Below are 25,159 nucleotides of genomic sequence, written 5' to 3'. Positions count from 1 at the left end.
TCACTTTGCCGATCAGATGCACATGATATTGATAATTCATGTGCATCTCAGCATTATGTTGTAGAAACGGTTTGTGGTTGTACAGGCAGATGTCCCGTGCTGTAACTGTGTTTCAGTTCAGGCTCACTTCAGTGCTGTAACTGTGTTTCAGTTCAGGCTCATTTCATTCACAGATGCTGCACATTAGGACATGTCACATAGAGATCACGTTTCCAGGGCAAAGCCAGTTCATGTGTCATGAAGCACCATGTCACAAACCCTTCCACTTTATTATGCCATTCTAACTTTTAACCATGAAAGAAGCTACCGTAACTTGTTGCAAACAGAAGTGACGTTTTATTATTGGTACAGTGCCAATCTGGTCTACTACTGCTTTAGTTTTAAACCGCGTATTAAGTTAAAAAGAATATCCCCATGATACCTACAACACCAGAATGTAAAGTCACGTGTTTCTTTTAAACACTGCAGTGTGTTCTAGAACCCTTTAAACCATAGCTGTTGTACAGGATGTGTGGATGCCCTTATTACCATTGTATTTTTGCATGGTATTTTTGAAGTTTTCCCATGTTTTTCCCATGGTTATACTCTGCCTTTTTCATAGTTTCCCCTGGCTTACCATGATTATTATTAATATGCTTTACCATACCTCATTAGTCTTTACATTGTTTACCTATGCATTCCACTGCTTTCACGGTGCAATATTGCACTTTGATATGCTTTTACTGTTGGGAAAATTTTCAAGGGTAGCTTTTGCATGCAATTGTATTTTTCCCTCCCTGACTCAAATAGTAAAAGTCCTATATTTTCCCTTATAGGGGCTCTTCGCTGATTCACTGTTTTCTGGATGTGTAGGAGAGACAGTGAAATGAACAGGGAACATTATAAATGATCACTTCTTTTGGTTTCATTCGTTGATGTATTTTTCCTATTTTTTTTTTGAACACTTGGACACACACAAAATGCCTTTCCACACCTTAGACAGAATGCATGACACCAGCCCAGTGTAAGGTACTAATAATGTGATGTGTGCTTAGCCACTCTCTCTCTCTCTCTCTCTCTCTGCTAGTGCTTGGCTGACCTTCAGGATGAATACTGTCCAATCAATGCTTTTCCTTAAAGGATATCAAAGCGCACAGAGCCTTGAGTGGAAATCAAAAGTGCTGGGTGCCTTTCACCTCAGCCAGGAGCTTGGTGGGCAGTATTTGCACCCAGAGGCGATGCTGCTGCTGGTGGAGAGCTCAGCGGGAGGAGCAGGGCTATCCCTGACCTCCACTCAGCAGTCAGCAGAGACCGGCACGAGGAGTTACCTGAACACCTCAGGGGTTTTCAAGCAGTAGTAGGCCAACACTTCTTCTGAAGGCCACACACCTGCAAGACAAAATGAATGCATACATAAATAAGAAGAAAGTTTACCAACGAAAACCTTGGCTGGACTGACAAAAAATGGTGCACTGAAACTGTAGAAAAGCAAGAAATTAAATTGTTACAATCTGAACAAGGCAAAAGACATTTAATCCTTGTATTGGTACTGGCTCAATTTTGTCGACCTGCACTTTAGTTTTTAATGAATAGCCTCACCACGACACAGCACATGTAGGCCTACACACATTCAGGGACTGTGGCCGTTGACTATGGGCTGAACCATTTCAGAACTGGGGGGGATGACAGGGGCTTCTCTTTGTGGTTCTCTCGCTCAAACTGCACATGATGACATCTCTTATACAATAAGATGATAAGATGCAACATACATGTGACGTGTTAAAAGATCCAAGTACTGTTTATACAAATCGACCTACAGTACTTTAAAAAAAAAAATAAAAAATGATGAATAAGATTTGCCAAAACCTTTTGCTCAGGTGAAAATGCAGATAAGAGTTGCATTGCAGAATGATCAGCTGGTAATCCTGTTTTTCATCCCTGACTACACAGGCGTGGGCTGCTGGCCACAGGTCAGCCCACAAGCATATTGGTGCTTCTCTGTCGCTTCTCCCACAGTGGCAAGAGGCTCTTATCAGGAACAGGCGTGTTCTGGGCGTCCCTTTAACTGCACAGAAGGCAAGTTCTCAGAGCCGCTCGAACAGCAGACAGAGATGTCTTGCACAGCGCTGCTGCCTCAGCTTCTCTTTCACAGAGCTGCACGCTTTACATGTATAATTTTGCTACTTATAAATGTAAACCATGCACTGAGACGTCAAAACACAAAAGCTCCCAATTCCAGAAAACGATTAGCGATTGTAACAGGCAGACATGCTTATCAGTTACTGTCAGTAGTCTCCGTTTAGTTAAGTAATAAAAGTGCCATAATGCTTCCATTGTTTCGTGCATACATTTTGGCACTGGAAGAAATAAACATTTCAATAAACTTCTGGCTGCTCTGAGCTTTGATTGAGGGAGCTCAGCTGCTGTTTTTCTTTTTTTCGTTTTGTGGTTGAGGAGTTTAAAAAGCCGTTGATATACTAAGCGGCTTAAACGGGCCCATCCGCAGCACTCTGTGCAGATACCGGGTCGCCCTCACACAGTCAGCCCTGGCTACGTGATCTCCAGGATTAGCTGAACAAGGGTACATTCATGTTTCTTGATAACGCCTCAAACTAGGGCTTTTTATTTTGCATTCAAAGTAATATGCAATTGTTTTCTTCTACATATATTTTGTGTAGTGTGTGTGTGTTTACGGGTGATGTAGCTTAGCCATTTAATGCAAAAACACCTGACTAAGAAAGATAAAACTAGTTATTGCAAGGGATTAAATGCTTCCTTTTAATAACTCATCATTCATTCATACATTCATGCATGCATGCATGTAATATTATTATGCAGGACTATTCTCTCATCAAAGATAAAGCAACCTATAAAGCTGATAGTATATAAAAAAGATTATCATAGTTCAAACCAATCAGCAGTAATGTAATAAGAAATATTGCTTTTTTTAAAAAAGACTAAACCCCATCACAAATCTTTCAACTTCTACAACAATCTAGAATGGGTTTCATGACCACAGTCAACACGAGAATACATCCCAAAATTGTAATCTAGCGAATTGAACAGTAACAGAGACAAACAGGTTCATTCATTTGATAACGATAATGAGACCCAACATTTGCAGAGCTCTGGAAACAGCAGCCAGTGTAACCATTCGAGGCCTGCTCACTAGCATGCACCTGTGAATTAAGTCCACTGGGAGAGGAGTGGGTAGAGGGGAGGAGTTAAAGTTAGTTAGCACACAGGGAAATAGTTAAGCACCCTTCAGACCTAATGTATGTCTTCTTTATAATGAGAAACATTGTGCTAACAGCAAACAAACAGGGACGTTAATCAATGCTCTAATTACAGAGGGGCAGGGGGGGCCGGGCTCCCTTAATTCTTTTGCCGGCCTCTTCACTTTTTTTTTATTCAAAGGAACCGGGTGACCGTGTTTTGGCCCCCTTACTTCTCAGCAGGGATGCTAGAAATCTTTTTGCTGCAGTCATTTCTTGTTTTTATATTTTGTTAGTTTTTGATAAAACAAGCAAGACAGTTTTCAACACCAGAATTACCTGTCTCTTACTTATTCTGCTCATTTCTTATGCTGCTGCACGTGCGTTGTGACATATGTAATAAATACATTTGTATTTACTGATTCCTATCGTGATTGGCCTTGGCATACTGTGTCCGGTGGTCAACTCTTTCTAACTTAGAGAACATTTCGCTTGCTTCCCAAGGGCTGTTCTCTTAGCCAGAGACAGTTGCATTGATAAATTATTTTTTTAAGCTACACGCTACAGGGATGGAAATAAGACTCTTCTTGCATAGGAGTTTGAACCATTTCATTTTTTTCGTAAACCCTGAAATGGCTCAAACTGCAGTGCAATGAGTGTCTTCTTTCAATTATGCAGATTTATTCTGGCATCTGGCATTATACAATACATGCAATAAATTGGGGTAAAAAAAAAAAAAAGTGTACTGTTCCTTCCAGACAGTATAAAAAATGTCAATATACATCAATATCCATCTCTCCAACCCCATCCACCTGGCGGATTCCTTCCTCTCCCCATCCCCTCCTACCCACAAAGCTGGTTGTCAAATGGACCTCACCTTCTCCAGGGCCTGCTGGCCTACCGCCCTGCCACCCTCTCTGTCACCCCTCTGGACATCTCTGATCACCCCCCTCCTCAAAAAAAAAAATAACTACCCTCGGCCCCGCCTCCCTCCAGAACTAGCGTCCTGTCTCCCTCTTACCCTTTCTCTCTAAACCCTTTGAGCGAGCAGTACACCACCTGCTCTCTTCTTTCCTGTCTAACCACTCTCTGCTCGACCCCCTCCAATCTGGTTTCTGCTTTGCTCACTCCACTGAAACTGCTCTCCTGCCTGTCACTAACTCGCTAATCTCCTGCCTCTCTAATCCAAGCACATCTCCACTCTAGCACGCACCTGAAGATTATTCCTCAGCAACATACGAAGAATCCTTCCTCACGAACTACTCCACGCAACTCCTCGTCCAGGCCCTGGTACTCTCCTGCCTAGACTAGTGCAACTCCCTCCTAGCCGGCCTCCCTGCATCCACCACCTGTCCGCTCCAGCTCATCCAGAACTCCGCTGCTCATTTAATGTGCTCTCTGCATCGCTTCTCCCACGCTACTCCACTGGCTCCCGATCACCACTCACATCCAGTTCAAGACTCTTGTACTTCCCTACCAATGCCTTGATCAGACAGCACCCAGCTACTTCCAGACTCATCTCTCCTTAGACCCCCACTCGACCTCTCTGCTCTGCCTGCACTAGAAGACTGGCTGTACCTCCTCTACGCTCCCCTGCCTACAGAGCCCGCTCCTTCTCCACCCTCGCCCCGCAGTGGTGAAACGACCTTCTTATAGATGTCAGGACTGCCCAGTCCCTGACCACCTTCCAGCACCTCCTCTAGACACACCTCTTCAGACAACACCTGTAAAACTCAACTCTCCCCTTCTGGACAATATAGCACTCTGGCCTTAATGCACTTGAACTTGCACTGATCTGCTCCCTATTTTATTGTATTTAATCCTGTACTTAACCCAATCTGTAGTATTTTGTATTTCACCTGCACTCGTATTTAACCCTGATGTAACTATCAACAGTGTTATCTGCTCTTGAACTGCCCCAATATCAAATCGTACTGTGTTTTGTATTTGCTCTTATTAGGACTGAAGTGATTGTATTTTGTATCTTGCTCTTAATTGTACTGTAATTCTTGTATTTTTTGTATACAACTGTAAGTCACCCTGGGTAAGGGCGCCTGCTACGAAATAAATAAATAAATAAATAGTACTAATAATAATAAAAAGACAGATGTTATTTGTTGAGCTCTGTTTTGGTGTTTTGTCTAATGAGTTAATGTTGAGTCTATGTTGCTTTCCTCTGTAATATTGCAATGTAGCTCTCATTCTGTTATTTATTGCCTGCATAGGAAAAACAAACAATCAATGCTGTCATAGCATACAAATGTTTTTGCTCAATATATATACTGTATATGTAAGCAATAAGACCCGATACAGAGGGCATTACCAGGCATTATATGACCATATATCGTTGGTATAATGCCTGGTAATGACTGAGATGGAGGGTCTTATTGCTTATATACTTCAATGTTACAGCACAATTAAGATTATATGCTGCATATATCATTTTTTTTTTAATTGTAAAAGTTGATCTAATTTTTCTAAAATGACTCTTTGTATGTTCTGGTCAGATGACAATAGAAAAACAAAACTGTCCCAGGTTTTCACCCTGGGTGTGGCATTCCTACCTCATTTTAATAAATATAGTACAAGCTCAGCTGTTTCTAAATACATTTTCCACTGATTTTAAATTTACAATAATAATAACAAAATAATAACTACAAAGACTAATTTGAGATTCAAGTTTTGCTGATTTTTTGGGAGAAGACTCCACCCTTTATCAAAGCTAATCTTAATTATTCTAAAAACATGAAAGTAACAGCTTTTTATGGTAGCTAGACACAACGTAGACGTCCATTCTACGACATGTAAAAATAACAATGTTCTTATAACTGTTACTCTTGTAAGATACCATACCCGTGTGTCTTAGTGAAATTCATTTGTTTGAGATTTTGAGATTTTTTAGGCTCTCTGCTCAACAGGATTAGGCTTTTATTTTATTTTATTTTTCATTTCTCCTCATCTAAGGTTTCTGGTCTTTTTCATTGTCCACCATGAGTTGGATCCGATATGGCCAAGACAAAGGTCAGTTACACAAACTAAAATAATCAATTAAATATTATATGAATTTAAGTCAATGGTAATTAGTAATACAATATTTACAGTGTTGACTTGCTTTGTTTCAATTCCTTTGCAGACTTTGCAAAATGCTTCAGGTCATTATCTTGCTGGACTACAAATTTCTGTCCAATAAGCCTTCTACCATTGAATAACAAAGGAGAGTTCAAACTGTCTTGATATTTTACAGCATTCATTTATCCTTCTACAATACAAAGGTTGCCAGTGTCTGAGGAAGAAAAACAAGCCCATACCATCACACAACCTCCATCATGTTTAACACTGGGCATGATGACTTTTCTTTAAATTCTTCTCCCTCTACTCCAAACATATTGTTTCTTTCTTAGTGAAAAAGGTTATATTTTGGATTCATCTGACCATAAAACTTGGTTGAAGAAATCATCAGGCTGCTTCAAGTTGCATTGTTTTTAACAAAGGTCTGCATATTGGTTTTCCCCATGGACATGCGTCTTGTTAAGGCATCATTGAATTGTTCTCTCATGAATTTCTTGACCACAGTTCTTCTGTCAATCTTTGCAGTAATCTGTGGATTTTGCCAGGCTGCTCGAATGATTCTTCTTCCAGATTTTGCAGAAATATTTATTGGTCTTCCACACCTGGAGTTAGTTGCAGTAGTTCCTGTTCTCCTGTGTTTGTCACTAATAGCCACACAGTGCTTTTCAGTAAACCAAGTCTTCCTGCTATTTTTTCTGGTAGTTTCTCCTTTTTTTTGTTTAGTATCATTACCATTGTGAGAGTGTTACTGTATTCTTTAATTTTAACCATTTTTGTTGCTTTTTTGAATCACAAATTTCCAATTTATTTTTCAGCACTTGATGATTATGTATTTATTTATTCTATAATTATCATCAGGTGTTGGTTTTCAATCATGATAATTGTCAATAATTAGTAACAAATGGGTTTCATACGAAATATGTTGATTGCCCAAATACTTTTGTCAAACTATTACATTATTTTTTGCATGTTACTTTTCATTTTATGCAAGTTTTGTAATAATTTGTTGTTTTATTATAAAACTGAACCTCTACTTTAATTTATGTCTTTCAGTAGAACAATTAGAAGTTATAGAAATCACTTTCTTTGTGTCTTTTTCTATTTTGTCCAGATACTTTTGTCTGCACCTATATGTGCGTTGTTTGTCGTTTTCTAGTTTTTGGTGTAAATGTCTGTGTTCTGCTTTTACCGGTTACACTTTTGTAGCCCTCTAAGACCTGTCAGCCCAAAGCTTTCCCATCATTTGCACATTAACTAAGAAGTCAGACCATTCTTAAGCCTCCTCTGTTTCAGATCCAATAATGGATAAGGTAGCATTTCGACATGATCAACTGACAATCTGTCCAGGCTGACTGCTACTTTACTTCAACTTGAGATCAACAATTGAAATGAAATGAAACCCAAGACACTAATAAAGCAGTATTTGTAGCCTGCAGCCACACCAACTTGGACTGTGACTTCATATCGTATCAAAATAGTTGAGATGAGAGGCCACCAATGATTATCCGGTGGGGCAGTGCTTGCAGTGGTGAGGGTGCAAGCTCAGTAAGGGGGACTCCCATTAGGACCAGACTCCCCAGCATGGTGTTGGGGGACAGTAGAATGGAGGCACCGGGACGAGACTTATAATGAGGTGATAATCAAGGCCTAAAAAACATTTTCTTTGCCTCTCTTTCTTTGCAGTCCCTTAATATTCTTTTTTTTTCACTTTGCCCATGGTGAAGGAGTCCTTTTACAGAGAAACTGTATCATCACAAACCCCATGAGATAACTTCCCCGACTCCCTTCCCTCCTGTGCAGACATGAAAACAAGCTCATTTCAGTTGTCATTTCAGTGTCACACGAGAAACCAGACTACCTCACGAGACATGGGTCTTTTTTCCCCCAACACAGTATCAACTAGTTGAAGCATAACCTGTCAGCAATGCATTGGTTTATCACTGTTTACTCCCAACTATCACAATAGGAGGGAGTCCTGGAGGATTGAAGAAACAATCTTCAGACAGGGAGCGAGAACCAAAACATCATCATTAACTTTATGAATGTATTGGATCTCTGTGTTAGGTTTTAATTGACTATGCTTGATGTCATGGGACTCCAACTCCCAGAAACCAACTCAATGTTAAGCTCTCCAGTGCAAACCAATCAGTGCTTTCCAAAGACTTCCATCTTTTGTATGTCTTTGCATTCTCCCTACTCCCAGACATCCAGTACAGCTTTGTAATATTAGAAACAACAGCAATTTGACAATAGTACCCAACAATATAGTACTGTATTAATATTATTTATTACAAATTTTAGCATCCCAAAAACATGAACAGTATAATTATAGGCCGGCAATACTGTAGCAGTATAATATACAGAAGTGCTGCACATTTTTACAATTCTGCTGTTATTTTGCACCCTGCTCACTGCCCACCACCTTCCAAAATATTATATATATATATATATATATATATATATATATATATATATATATATATATATATATATATATATATATATATATTTTTTTTTTTAATATAAATAATGTGCCTCTCACAGATAACAGGGCTTTCTCCCTGGGTAAACATGTTTTTGTATGAAGGCGTCTGGCTGGTATAATGAGCAGCCGATCTGTGCAGGACCACTGCATTGTCTTTGCTCTCAGGGATAGTACTGAAATCGTTACACTGTTTATCCCAAGCTCTGATAGCTTAGTTATCTGCCTTCCAATGCCAAGATAGAGGGAATGTCATCATCCGCCAGCCTGGCTGCCTGATGGGCAGTTAATAGATATATCAGACCTGGGGATATATGCTAAGCACAGCAGATGAACGGGGTGGGTGATACATTGATTGATTAGCATAGGGAGAATGGCTTTCTTTTTGACAACCTAAGATTATGGTTCAGCACAGCTTAAATTGCTTACTGCTCTTCTAGCGGGCTTTCAAATTACAGTCCTGTCACCTGGATTCTGTCTATTTGGAGAATGTTAATGTATATAAACAATTAAGATAGAAAAAGAGAGGGGGAGGAGGAATATGTGTAGGGAGGGGGGGGGGGGAGGTTGTCCAACTGTCTGCGTGTTGGTTCAAACAAAATGTCTTGGAACAGATCGGTTGTGAGCTTCAGCAAATGAAACATTACTGATGTTAATTACAGAGGTACATTCGGTAGTGGTGGGTGAACAGTGGCTGCAGGATTGCTGCAGAATATTTCATAACAGGACGTATGGTTGCCTTCCAGTACAAAATTTAGGCCTACTGTCTTGTTATTTGGCAACGTTTCTGAATGCCCTAAAATGAAATGAATCTGACATACATAGTGCTCTAGTGACTAACGCTCAGATAACTGCCTTAAGATAAAATAGCAGACAGCAGCCATCTGACGCAATAATGATCCAACAGCTGATCACCAAGCAAAGTCATTATAACCACTGAATAAAGAGTCAAATTAAGCAGAGAAAAAGAAAAGGAAAATCAATCTGGGTCTTTCCTGAGAAGTGTGTGAATAATTGGCTTAATAGACATTCTTGTGAATGAAAAACAAATGCAGCCCTTCATTGAGCTCAGGGCTGGCGGATGGTCACGGGTTTGTAGGTCTCTTCATATTCAAATGGTTGAAACGGTGTGGGTGAGTGGAGGGCTAGTCTTCTCCACAGCTCCGAAGGGGGGCTGTATCTCCTTGCAAGGAACACAGACTCCTCAGGGAGTAACTAAGCTTTCACGCTTTGTCAGTTCACGTTTAATACTACGCGAGGGCTGTCTGCTGGGGGGTTGTTGCTGCAGCTTACTGGGACATGCACAGAGACAGGACTTGGTTATTTTTATTGCAATATATTTTATAAAACTGATAATATATATTTGTAAATACAGGAGACGTGACAAGGTGTCTCAGTTCCTCTTGGTACGAGTTGGGAGGAGGCACAGGCCAGTCGCCCCTTAAGGGAAATAGGCTTGGTGTTTACAAATTAGTTTAGGGGACAGCTCGGGATTATTCCATGTTAACACAATGCATGACTTCTAGGGCTGTAACAAAGGGTACATTTTGACCTTTGAATGTTCGTAGCACATTACCAAAGGACATCACCACAGCTACTAGTTTATATTGGATTGAAAATCCTATTATCTTACAGGTAATCCATATAAATGGAATAAAGCATTCAAATGTTGTTTAAAAACACGTTATATAGAACACTAATCATGTTTTTATAATTTAAATACAAATACAAATACCTGTTGTTTATTTACATGTAATTCAATTGATGCTGCTGCGAGCAAGCTTGCATTGCAGCAGCACTATCTGCAGCAGACTTAGGGAACACGAACTGAATTCAACAGGCAACGTTCCAAGCAGGGTATCGGTCACATTTCATACTACTACTACTAATAATAATAACAATAATGAATACATATAATAATAATAATAATAATAACTAAGAACTGCCAGGCAATTTTACGGCTCCCAAGCCCCTGTAACGGTACCAGTAGAAGCGAGTTGAGTTCTCAATTTGCCAAGTTTGAAATCAGCAACCATTGGTTCCCCAGAAGAAGATTTCTTTTTTTTTTTCAAAGATGCGTCATGTGGACATTTTGTTTGACGCACAAACATTAGTTTTTACTTTTTAAGCGTGTGTCTTTCTTTACACACATTACTATTTAGATGTTGGCTGACCCCTCTCTTCAAACAGACTTGCTGAGTTTTTAAATTTAAATATACAAGCAGTTCATATTAATGTAGTTAAAATTTGTTTTACCAAAATTGGACAAAACATTACTCAATGAACACACAAGCTCAATAATCTCAAAGAACACACAAGCCATTTTGTTTTTTAATCTTTGCGCCGTCTTCTAAATATGAACAATAACAAGGTTTGCCTGAAGTTTCACCACAGCCACTCCACATAGTGTCCCATTAACTACATCTTGTTAAGAGTGAATATCCCCTTTGACACTTTGTTATCTATTGCATTTGTACAGTTTTGCCTTTTATTCTCCTTTTATCAGTCTTTCAGAAGTTTTGGTCTCAAGATAAGACCAATCTTAATCAAATATCTCAGTGATGCCTGTGTTGTTAAAACACACAGCAATATTAGTAATATTCAAAATTTTTGTTTGTCAGAAGATTATACAGAATTTGCAATTAAGAGGTGGGTCAGTTGTCATTTGGTCCAGGTCCAGTTTGATTTAAATCACCAACACTGTAAACAACAGACATCTGCAACAAATCCAGCCACTGTAAATAAAAGTAATCTGCAGTTAAAAGATCTCCACACCTTGGAAGTGTAATCTACCAGGGGATATAAAGAATTAAATGACGTTAAAATCAGCTGTATGCAAAACACACTGCAGGCTTAACAGTTTGAAATCCACAAGCACAGGGATAACAAGCTAGTATTTCCCCAGAAGATTTTGAAAAACTCAATTGTACTGACACAAGCGTGATCATTTTCAAGTAAACCATTTTTAAACTGAACCAGTTTTAAACGTAAAAAGACAGTATAGGTGTGGCAGCCATTTTATTTTTTAAAACACCACCATTTTGACAAATGTGTATTCTATTGTCACTGGCACAGTTATTACCAAGTTTGGAGTCTGTTATTTAAAAAGTTTATTGTCAAGGGCGCATTTCAGTAAAATTTCTGCCAGCCACTTTAACATTCAACTTTATTGCAGCAACTTCTGCTTCACAAACTTGAAGTGTGTTTAGTTGCTACTGATATACTTCAAGTTTTACATACTCAAACAGCCATTTTGGTTTCAAGTCAACAATATTGTTTTAAAAAGTCAGTTGTATTGATACAGTGTCAGGGAAGATACTTGTGAAGTTTGGAGTTAGTCAAGTAAACTGTTTGCCAACTGATGCAGTTTTAAATGCAAGAAGAAAATGTAGGTGTGGCGGCTATATTGCTTCACGAAACATAACCATTTTAACATATCTGTATTTTGCTGTCACAGGAACGATGCCTACCAAGTTTGGAGTCTGTTGGTCAGATGGTTTTCAAATAAAAGCAGTCTGCTATTAAGGGCGCGTTTCGGTGAAATTTGTGGTAGCCATTTTACTATTGAATTATATCACAGCAGCTTCTGCTTTGCAAGCAGGTTTGGATGATGACAATATATGCCAAGTGTCAGATCAATCACTTTAACGGTTCCAAAGAAGAAGATTTTGTGAGGTTTCAAGAAGAAATGCATCATACGGCCATTTCAGTTTAACACTAGTTTCTTAAAAGTCAGTTGTACTGTTACAGTGTCAAGGATGATGCTTGTGAAGTTTCGAGTTAGTCAAGTAAATCGTTTGTCAACTGAGGCAGTTTAAAATTTTGGATGCAAACGTACACCTGGCGGCCATCTTGTTTTATAAAACATAACCATTTTAACATGTTTGTATTCCATGGTTACTGGGACAATAACTACCAAGTTTGGAGTTTGTAGGTCAAACGGTGTTCAAATAGCAGCAGTTTGCTGTTAAGGGCACGTTTTGTTAAAGTTTGTGGCAGCCATTTCGACATTAAAATTTATCACAGCAACTTCTGCTTTGCAAACTTGATGCGGGTTTGCATGCTAATGGTATATGCCAAGTGTCAGATCAATTGCTTCACCGGTTCCCAAGAAGAAGGTTTCAAAAGGTTTTATCAAAAAATGCGTCACGGCGCCAATTGCAAGGACGCAGTAGCAAAATTTTTTCAGCATCTGACAGCCAGTGTATCCAGCTTGTTTCCTGTCAAGTCAGAACCTGGTCAGTCTCACAGCTTCGAAGCAGCAGCAGCTTAAAGTTCTGGGATAGAAAAAAAATTATAAAAAAAGAACAAAAAAACAACTTTAATAATAATAATATTCAGTGAGTGAATGGTGTCTGACGAACCTTCCTGGCTAGCGATCGAACATTCTAGCACAGCCCTAATGACTTCCATCCTCTGATCTTTTAAGTGATTAGTTTTCAAATTTGACAGATAACTGCAAATCCATCAATGATACCACAGTCAAGGAAGTCAATGAAATTGTTAATTATAAACATGGTTTAATTGCTTCGAAAAGGTGGGAATTCGGCATGGCATCTTGAAAAGCAGCTGATTTATAAATGTATAATGGGATAAACAGAGGTCATGTCCTGAATCTCATAGTGTGCTCAGAATTAACCCAAAATGCATCACCAAAAAACTTTGGTGAGTTCTGGGACATAAGTGGAATGAAACACAACGTAATAGAGTCTTCAAAGCCTTTCCTATTACGGACATCTCAAAGCCAAGCCTCGGGACCCACAGTGGGGAGAGAACAGTGAATAAAGTCCATGCACTGTGGATTGCACCAGAGAGTAAGGAGAGATACCTATCTGGCAACTAGATAAGCGACAGGGGGAATAGCTTTTGTGACAGAGATAATTTATCCCTCAAAATCCTGTCACTTCAAGATAAGCAAAGCAATGAATATTCATGCAGTCTTAAACTTGGGATTGTCAGAACAAGGATTTTCCATCCAGCTGAATGTGTAAATAGATACATGAATGGATAGGGGTAAAAATTATATAATAATCTGCAAGACCAAGGTCCTTTACTTTCACTTTGTGAAAACCATGCAGCAATCTTTTTCATTATTATTATTTCAGTTTAAGAGACTAAAGGAGACACTACAGTGATATTCACACGCACTGTCTGAGATGCTGCTGTTTGTCAGGTATTGCAGCCATGCGATCCCACTGTATTTTAATGAATCAAAAAGCAGCAGTATGTAGATTGGTTACACTGTTGAAATACAGTTGACACCTTATTGGGTTCCTTGAGCGCTGCTTATTATTAGCATTGGAATGGTAATATTTAACAATTAGTTAGAACGGGAATATTTAACGATTAGTTGCAACAACAAAAATATGTCACAATAAAAATATAAATACTTTTGTGGTGTTGTCACACCCTCAACATCAACACAAAGCCTGGACTATCTAGTAGTAGTAGTAATTATTTTGCTAATCTGCTAAAAGAAAAAAAAACAACAGGAGAGTGGCCCAAACTGTACTGTGTTTTATTACTTTTAAATATATATTTTATCTGATATCCATTACAACTTTGGATTAATGGACCTAAAAAAAATAAATACCAGTATATATAGCAAACAAGCATTCCTCACTTTGCATTAATGTGTTCTATTAGTATCTGTGTTTTCTCCCTGCAGTCCTCTGCTGAAGCATTATTCATGGTTACCAAAGCCCCTGCTTGTGCAAACATGGATTAGGTTGTCATCTAACTCTGGTTAAGTGGTTCATTAAGAAGGGTAGAACCAGTATTAACATACAGAGAAGGCTTCCTGAGATTTTGTTTTCGTCACTTTTTCTTTCCTATCAGCTAACAACAAATGGAGGATCAGCTGTTTGGTAAATCCCCACTGAATGATGTGAAAGCCACGGAGAGAACGTGCTACAAAAACAAGGGCTGTTTGTTGGTGTGCGTTCCACAAAACAAAACGACCAAGCCTTAAATGAAGCATATGCTTGCTCCTGTAAAAATAGATTTTATTCAGCCTGAGGTAGTCGTGGCTGCCGTTTTGTTTTAGACTAGTAGTGACTAACTTGATACAGCCCTAAGCATTTCTTCTTTCTTTTTTTCTAAATTAAGATGAACTGAATGATATCTTGGGGCCTATTTCAGGCGACAAGGGGGTGGGGGAATAAATTAAACTTGAAATAATTTCAGCACGGCGTTTGGAGTGTTTCCCGGAAGCAATTTTTGCAGCACATATTCGCCGGGAAAGTCAAAAGCCAGAAGACCAGAAGTTGTTAAAAGATTAGCACTGTAGGCCAGCTGTGACACGAGTTATCATTTTCTAGCGTGAGAAAGGGTCTTTAAATTCAGGTGCAAAGATTAGTAGTACTTTTTCTTTCCCTCTTCTCTAACCTCTTCTCACTACTTGATGCCTTTTAAATGTCACTTACTTTACATGAGGTACTTTGCAGAGACATGAATCAACAGCAATCACAACTATTATCCCCTGTAGCAAGCCCCAGTCTTAATGCATTATGACACCTTAGCTGGACAGTCACTGATTTACCTTTCCGCTTCCAGGAGAATAAAGTGGCATTATGAGAAAACGGTTGTGATCTGAACAGTATGGGCACAACTGGTATTAAATTTACCTCTCAGCCTAAGTGAATTTCCCTAGCAACTTCCCTGCCCCTGGGGTAAAAGGCGATTTTGTTTTATCTCGTTGTGCTGCTGCTCCTGCTCTCACTACTTGCGGGCAGAAGTTTAAAGCTAAAAGGAGGATAATCCGGCATGGGTGGCTTCTACAAAATAACATCCTTTACATGGAGAGGCTTTTAGCTGTCTGTCAGAGCCGTGACTATCAGAGAAAGTGTGACAATCTCATTCCGCTGAGCACCCCTATCAAAGGAGGGAGTAATAGCTGTAACTGTTATGGCTCTCACTGACCTAACATGATCCATTATCCAGTAAGCACGTTTACACACAACACTTTACATATGCAAGGGGAAATTAAAAGGTTGTCATTATCACTTCCCTGGGAAGTGAAATCCTTGTCGGCATGTAAAGTTCCAGCATTGATATGTTGAAGTCGTTTATTTTGCACTACATTATGCACTGATAAACCCTGCATGCTACAAAGGCATACAGTTCACAGGGAGAAGAGGTACAACAAAACACAGTATACTATGATATAGGGATACTTTTTACTCCTTTCTAATACACAACAATGACATACACACTATCTGTTATAACTGAGTTTATATATTGATATATATACTGAGAAATATATATATATATATAATATATATATATATATATATATATATATATATATAATGATTATATAATCCCGAAAGCCCGCAAAGACATTAAAAAATTACGATTAATGCTAATGAGATTAAACTCTAAAAGATTTTTTACTTAAGTATTATTATTATTATTTATTATTATATATTTTTATAATCATAATAATATAATAATTTAGACTATTATTTCAGCCTCCAGCATAAAAAAAATAATCTCAGTTAATCTTGGTTTTAATCGCATATTTAATTGATACAATTACTGCATCCATCTCATTTAAGTTTGTTTTATTACTGATGCTATTATTATTATTATTATTATTATTTATATTATTATTATTATTATTATTATTTATTATTATTATTTATTATTATTATGATTAAATCTGAAAAACAGCCCAGCATAAAACCCCTGTTTTCCTATTTCTGGATTCTCTTTATAGTTTTATATTTATTTTCAATCCAGCATTTGTTGTTAAATTGTTTGAATCACAATGGAGTCAGTTTATTACTCAGCTTACGGCATTTACAATGATCACTTTCCTTTACAGTTTCCATTACTCATACACTGATGTTTTTCATTACAGTTCTAAATATATAAGCCAAGCTACCGGAAATACTATGCTACATACCTACAATTAATTTGTGAATAAATACAGATTAGGATCACATGTAATGTTGAAAGAGTTGCCCATGGCTTTTACCTTACACAATACACAATACAGAGATACTACTGACATAATACATCACATGAGGGACAATTACACAAAAGTGTGTGCTGCATATTGTATGTTTCTATTTTTTTGTCCAATGCTTGCATAATACACACTGAAGCGTTATCAATGTAAAAACATTCCCAGAACGTACCCTGATATGAATCTGTCTATGGCAGGGTTAATTATCTATAGTATCTCACCGCAGCATTATAAATCCCATCATGTTCCATCAGCCCACTGAATGAGACATTGTAACATCTACAGCGCTGGGAGCATGAGAGACATGTGACTTACACTACTGAGATTGTGACAATGTACCACCATGCAGTAACAGCACGTTAAAACAGACAGTGATGTTTTTATCATGTTGTTAACAGATTTTGTGGTGCTGCTTTGTTATTTATGTATTTTGACAAGGTAAATACTCTGACCCAACACATACCCATGCACCTTATTATTCCCTTTAAATAGCCTTGCTATCTTTGAAGCACACCATGTGCCTCTTTGTGACCACAAGGTTCTGGAACCCACTCAACACTCTTTTTAAACTCTGTGTGTAATTCCACTCAACACTCTTCTTAAACCCTGTGTGTAACTCCACTCAACACTCTTCTTAAACCCTGTGTGTAATTCCACTCAACACTCTTCTTAAACCCTGTGTGTAATTCCACTCAACACTCTTCTTAAACCCTGTGTAATTCCACTCAACACTCTTCTTAAACTCTGTGTGTAATTCCACTCAACACTCTTCTTAAACCCTGTGTGTAATTCCACTCAACACTCTTCTTAAACCCTGTGTGTAATTCCACTCAACACTCTTCTTAAACCCTGTGTGTAATTCCACTCAACACTCTTCTTAAACCCTGTGTGTAATTCCACTCAACACTCTTCTTAAACCCTGTGTGTAATTCCACTCAACACTCTTCTTAAACCCTGTGTGTAATTCCACTCAACACTCTTCTTAAACTCTGTGTGTAATTCCACTCAACACTCTTCTTAAACCCTGTGTGTAATTCCACTCAACACTCTTCTTAAACCCTGTGTGTAATTCCACTCAACACTCTTCTTAAACCCTGTGTGTAATTCCACTCAACACTCTTCTTAAACCCTGTGTGTAATTCCACTCAACACTCTTCTTAAACTCTGTGTGTAATTCCACTCAACACTCTTCTTAAACCCTGTGTGTAATTCCACTCAACACTCTTCTTAAACCCTGTGTGTTATTCCACTCAACACTCTTCTTAAACCCTGTGTGTAATTCCACTCAACACTCTTCTTAAACCCTGTGTGTAATTCCACTCAACACTCTTCTTAAACCCCGTGTGTAATTCCACTCAACACTCTTCTTAAACCCCGTGTGTAATTCCACTCAACACTCTTCTTAAACCCTGTGTGTAATTCCACTCAACACTCTTCTTAAACCCTGTGTGTAATTCCACTCAACACTCTTCTTAAACCCTGTGTGTAATTCCAATCAACACTCTTCTTAAACCCCGTCTCAGAACATGAAAATCCATCAGAGTAGAGAAGCTACACTGCAGCCATACTGCACAGGAGAAGGAAGAATAAAGAAAGAATAAAGAAAAGAAGATACAAGTCAAACACTGCGCAGGCATCGGCCGGTCCACAAAGGAAAAGATGGAGCAATTATCATTGTGCATGGCGGGACTAATGATTATTCACAGGCAAGAGAGCACGGCACAGCACAATGAACCAATAGGATATGTTACTGACAATATAAACATTGCTGTGTTTTGCATAACGATGCATTCCCTTTGCTTTAATAGAACAGCTCTGTTGCACAGGTCAGCCAGGGTGGGCATTATCTGTCCCCTGTGCTAATTCTTCCCTGCCCATCTAGTAACTAAAATACAAGAGGGACCAGTGCGATTCCAGCAGCACAACCATTACAGAGCTATTCAGGGTTTCACAAGGGAGGCCCGAAAAAGGAAAGTTGTTTTTAATGGGTAGACAGAGTGGGGAAATGCAAATAGCAATATCTGTAGATCTGTTGATAGTCAAATCTGCACAAAAAGATAGATACGCAGGCAGCCTCAGTGCTCACCACCAGCGTACAGTATGGTTTGATTCTTCATAGCGTTGGAGTGGTGCAGTTAAACATCTAAAATGCTTTAAATGTATGCATGTAAAATAAAAATCCTAAAGCTGCTAGACACAGCAGCAGTTCTTCTGACTCACCACATTCTCCAGGTGGAAATGGCTCCTGTAGGAACACTTCTGGCACACAGGGCAAGATGGCAAAGTTGCTGAACTTCAATAATTAAAGCAATTACAAGGGACAGACATTGAGAGCTGTCTAGCACAGCCGCCTATGGGACATGTGGTCATCACAGACGGGCGTCCCTTCATATCCAAGCTTGGCAAGTGCAGTGGTGATGTACAATCCATCTGATTATCTAAAGTGACACTATAGGGGCATTGTCTGTGAACTTGGAAAGAGGGAATCACAGTGAATTAGGCAGGAGAAGTAATCTTGCCAAAAATAGGCCAATACATTATCTGCTGATTCAGGGGATCTAAGCAGGGCGCTGGGTGTCATGAAGATAATTTGCTAACTAAGGTTAAACCCAAGCATGGAGATTTCTTATTATTTTTTTTCCCCCCCAAGATAGAGAAACTACATACTAACAGCTACAGTAGCCAATGTCAAACACACAAACTCACAAACACTCACACACGCACACACACACACACATAAACAGATACATGCACACACACACAAACAGATTTAACGTGCAGGCACACACTCACACACAAACAGATATACACACACAAACACAAACACTCACACGCACACAAACATGCATACACAAACAGATACACACGCACACACACAAACAGATTCATGTGCACGCACACACACACACAAACAGATACACGCGCACGCATACACACTCACACACACTCACACACACACAAATACACCTGCAAACACACACAAACACGCACACACACAAACGCAAAAAGATACACAAGCATGCACACACTTGCACACACACACACACAAACAGATACACGTGCATGCACAAACACTCACACAAAAACACACACAAACACAAATACACAATTTAAATGTCTTTTTTTTATTTGTGCCTCTGAATTTAACTCTCAATTCTTTGTCATTCAGGCTCATTAATGCAGTATGAAGACATTCAGGACATTCAGGGTATACAGGATATTTTTTCAAGTTAAAATAATAAGCAGTAGATTAAAAACAAACAGGAAAAAAACCCTACTGTTTCATTTCCTGTGCTGTATGAAGAAGGGCCAGTAATAAGAGTGAATAATAGGACATTAGGTGCCTTGATTAAACCACAGTGCCATATCATCAACAAAGCATGGCAAAGTGTAACAGAGGTACACTCACAACCCCATCCCTAAACCGCGTGGTACAGTAGGAACCTCATTCATGCATGTTTTAATACGGACTCCTAATTGAAATAAAAAAACCTCATGCTGTATACAGCAGCCCTTGATGAAATTAATAAATGTAAACAGCTTAATATAAGAGCTCATTCATGATCTACCGCTATTACAGTAGGTAGGACTAGAAATACGGACAGAGTTTAATATTCATTTAATCTAAGCACATATTCAAATTCATTCGCTCTGAATAGGAACAGTGGGGTGTATTCAATTGATCCAGACAGCACAGGATCGCTACACAGTCGTCATTGATACTATTAAAAGATGCTTTAGATATAAAATTCACCTGAAGGACTGCTAAAACCCATCTTCACTTTATTAGCACTAGCTATGCTATCAAGGGTCTCCCTCGCTCAGCTGATCTTTTATATTTTGCACTTCTATTAGAAGTATTGAGATATTTGCCTTGCAGTCATGGCACAGCACAATGAAAGATTATTATTATGATTATATTTCAAAGACAAAGATAGAGAAGGAAAATCTGCTTCCTGGTTTCAAACCACTTCCTGTACTGTATACACTTTCACGCCAATGGTCTCATCACAATCATGCCATGTGACCGACACAGGAAGTGATTAGATAGCAGTAAGAAACAGTGATTGTTTGATAAATCTGTATAAAGTATAACAAAACAAGCACAGAACCTAACTCTTCAACACAAGAAAAGCTGGTATACAGAGGGCAATATTTTAACAATGTGAAAAGCAGAATTTACTCCAGGGTACCAATTTCATTCACTCAGCTTCAGGAGGAATCACTCACTGTGCTAAACGCGGTCAAACCGCCTGCAAGCTCATCAATTAATTAAATACAAAGCTTGTTGTGTTTGAGGACTTGAAATGAATAACCAGAGGTTACCTAGGGCTCACATGTGCACCTACTGTACATTAAGATAAACAAGCGGTGTCTGGAGAAAATTCATTGTTAATCTAAGCCCCATAGCCTGTCTCAGCACTAAGGAATCTAAGCAGTACTGTACATCACACACACGCACACCAGTTTCTAAACTGGTACAGAGCTGGGTTTTGCAAATATGTGAATTGCCTAATTTGACAAATTGAACTTGTCAGGTCAATTTGTTTAATCTATTCCAATTTGAGAAGTAATTTGAAAGTGGAGTGCTGTATTACAACACTGATGCATTTCAAAAATGTTACATTTCTAGTTCCCGTTTTTTTTTCTTCCTAAAATTAACAGCTGGCATGTGGGTGTAATTGAGGCAATCCCATTTCTGGAATATTTAATCATGCAAAAAAAGCAGGCAATCCCAAGAAAACATAAGCATTTGGTTTCGATTTCCACAGCTTTTTAAATGACTTCATCATGTTTCTACAAGGCTTTCCAGTGTGGCAGTGTCTCCGTCCTGAGAACGATTTGGTGGAAACGTTTTAAGCTGTCCACTGTTGCAGAGTTCAGAACCTTGCCTGTGACGGAAGCAGCCACGGGCTGGTCTGCTTATTAACTAACTGATTATTTATCCATCACTTCATCAGCAGGGGGCTGTTTAGTTGATTGGAACATGGACATGTAAAACCCACGGAGATTAAAAATAAAAAAGCATGCAGAAAATAAAACACAAATAGACAAATGGGTGAATTACAGTTGACTTAAAAAATTAACATAATTGTGGGATATTGCAGCTGAAGAATAAACATGTGAGCATAATGACCAATCGAAGTGCGAAATTCAAACCTCCTGATTACTCTTTCATATCAGAGTATTGTGCTGCCCTGATTACTCTTTCATATCAGAGTATTGTGCTGTCCTGATTACTCTTTCATATCAGAGTATTGTGCTGTCCTGATTACTCTTTCATATCAGAGTATTGTGCTGCCCTGATTACTCTTTCATATCAGAGTATTGTGCTGCCCTGATTACTCTTTCATATCAGAGTATTGTGCTGTCCTGATTACTCTTTCATATCAGAGTATTGTGCTGTCCTGATTACTCTTTCATATCAGGGTATTGTGCTGCCCTGATTGCTCTTTCATATCAGAGTATTGTGCTGTCCTGATTACTCTTTCATATCAGGGTATTGTGCTGCCCTGATTACTCTTTCATATCAGAGTATTGTGCTGCCCTGATTACTCTTTCATATCAGAGTATTGTGCTGTCCTGATTACTCTTTCATATCAGGGTATTGTGCTGCCCTAATTATTCTTTCATATCAGAGTATTGTGCTGTCCTGATTACTCTTTCATATCAGAGTATTGTGCTGTCCTGATTACTCTTTCATATCATAGTATTGTGCTGTCCTGATTACTCTTTCATATCAGGGTATTGTGCTGTCCTGATTACTCTTTCATATCAGGGTATTGTGCTACCCTGATTACTCTTTCATATCAGAGTATTGTGCTGTCCTGATTACTCTTTCATATCAGAGTATTGTGCTGTCTTGATTACTCTTTCATATCAGAGTATTGTGCTGTCCTGGTTACTCTTGCTTCCCTGCCCCCTTATCCCAGTCTGGCCACAGAGCTGGGTATAATGCAGCCACTTTGTTTTTAGGTGGCTCTTCTTCCATGTTGCTGATGATTCATAGAGAAAATGAGCTGAAATGGAAAACTCCCCCTGAAGTCTCTCTCCTAATCCATTACTGACCTTGACAGCTTGGCATTGTCTGCTCAACTGTATTATTAGTGTCAGTTAAAAACTACTACTATATTTATATATAGCACAAGCTACGCATAAATCCAACAAAGCCCTTTAATTCTGTAAAAAAAAAAAAAAAAAAATCTTCACAGCCCGATAAAAGCAAGTGCTTTCCCCCCCATTTATTTAATCACTTTTCAAAAACTGTAATACACAATATCCATAACCTCCCTCAGGAGTAACCCACACAGGAGTTAGACACAAAGCGCTTTTCACTTGTGAGGCTGCTACACGGAGAGAGCTGTATGCAATCTGTAAAGACTCTGCCCAGCTCTAGTTTACATGCTGTGTGTGTGTGTGTGTGTGTGTGATATACAGTATGTATAACCATTGATCTGTACCAAACACCAGCAAATCCATACACTTTCTCCACAGAGTTCGATTAGAGAAGAGAGCTTACCCATGGGTGAAAGTGTCCACTGGTCATTTGGACAGAAACTCCTGAGGCAAAACCAATCTTTTGTCTAGAGGTCTGAAGATCTCGGGTTCTCTCAGATGCATTCTGAGCCATTCTGGACCACTTTTAGAAGCAAATTTCAACTTGACTTTGTACAAAAAGAAATTTAGAAATTACAAGATGCAGCAACCTGATAAATCACACATGAGGCTAGTTAACAAACAGTTTTTTAAATGTTCATGTATGCCCAATTCACATAACATCAATTTTATAAAACCTCAGCTGCAAAAAGCATACACAACCTCTGCCTAACTCAACCAGTTTTTTCTGTATAAACCTTGCTCCTGTGAACTTTTGTTTTAGTAATTGCAAGTTGACAAAATTGGGCAAGTGTTTCAGCATTAAATGTTCAATACTTACTGAGCACGCATTAATTACAAATACATGCAAGTTGCACCAAATGGCACAACCAGTACCAATGGCATCACTGCACAGTGCTGCACCTAGAATCCCCACATGTAGTTTAAATGAAAATGTTAAACAAAGAAAAGCAAGTACTGTTCTTTTAAATGTAATAATTTCTTAAGCAAGACAGTTCAAAATACTTACATGCCAGAAACACTGGTTTACTATATGAAAAAAAATCTTAATTCTAAAGCAAATGCAAAGCCTTTTTTTCGTTGCTTAGTTGTCTTATCCCTCTAAGAGATTGCGTCTTTGCCTTTGTGTTTGCTTCTAAATATGGTCTATTGAGTTAGAGGGCAAAATTAACCTCCTTGTGCTCTATCCTGTGGATGAGATGTTAAATCAACGTCCTATTGTAAGTGACTGTGCATATAATGCACATTTCACAGGCTACCTCTATAAAGCGCTTTGTGATGGTGGTCCACTATGAAAGACGCGATATAAAATAATATATATATATTAAAAGATCATAAAATAACTTAAAACAATAATGAAACTGCTGCTAGTGCTGACAGTGCACATAACGACAGGGAGAGCAATATAAGTAACAACATTTAATTACCTTACAAACCTGCTAACTGCCTTCTTATATCAAAATAAAAACTATCTAGTTCTCGCTTGTCTTTTTTCAATTGCACATCATTTAATTAACAGAGAATAAAAACAAACTAAACTACCTAGAATATATCTATTTAATAATTGTTTGTATTCTCCAAACCTCCCAGCATCTTCTGCTACAGTCACACCATTGACAGCATTAGCTCTTGTAAATAGTGTAGTGTGGACTAGGGATCAACATTGGACTTCTGGCCTCTTCTGAATTACTTTCCTTTTTTCATTACATTTTAAACTGTTTAAACACAAAACCATAGCAAAACATAGAATAATAGTGTGTAAACATTGAGCAATAATTTGTGGGCACTTCTACACAAATCACAAGCATGGACCTTTGAAGCAATTCTGTCTACAGATGGAAAACTTTCAGCCATGCTTCATAACAATGGGGAAAAAAAAGACATCACAAAAAACATAAAATAAAAAATGAATCCCATTGATAACTTTAAAATACCACCATTGCAATAATTGATCTTTAAAGGTAAGCTAACCAGGATTTTAACAATCCTTTTATTATACAGATTTATAATAATAAATGAACTCCAAAAACTTTTATTTACAAACCAATAATGTTGAAACTATTTATATGTATTTCAGACCCCCGACTGGTCCAACCCAGTCTTTCTACATTGTTATAAGTAATTCATTTATTATAAAATGTATATATATATATATATATATATGCAATCAGATATAATATCTATATATATATATATATTGGGGGCAGCTATATATATATCTTCTTCAAGAAAAGATACCTTGGATGGTAATTGAACAGAATTACTGCTTATTGCAGCAAAACCAGCAGGGACAGGGACTAAGCTTCCACGTTGAACTCTGACGAT

General features: G+C 38.3%; 1 protein-coding gene across 1 annotated transcript in view; it reads right to left on the bottom strand.

Moving 5' to 3' along the window:
• camkmt (calmodulin-lysine N-methyltransferase) overlaps window positions 1-25,159 on the bottom strand; it is a 186,522-nt gene that overhangs the window by 59,371 nt on the left and 101,992 nt on the right. Inside the window, exon 4 of the mRNA XM_041251730.1 lies at window positions 1,308-1,368. Coding sequence (XP_041107664.1) covers window positions 1,308-1,368 — 61 coding nt within the window. The remainder of the gene's footprint in view (window positions 1-1,307; window positions 1,369-25,159) is intronic.

The sequence above is a fragment of the Polyodon spathula genome, chromosome 6, assembly GCF_017654505.1.
Source record: "Polyodon spathula isolate WHYD16114869_AA chromosome 6, ASM1765450v1, whole genome shotgun sequence".
In the NCBI taxonomy this organism is placed as follows: Eukaryota; Metazoa; Chordata; class Actinopteri; order Acipenseriformes; family Polyodontidae; genus Polyodon; species Polyodon spathula.
Note: the sequence above shows the minus strand (reverse complement) of the source record. Positions and strands in the feature narration are given on the sequence as shown.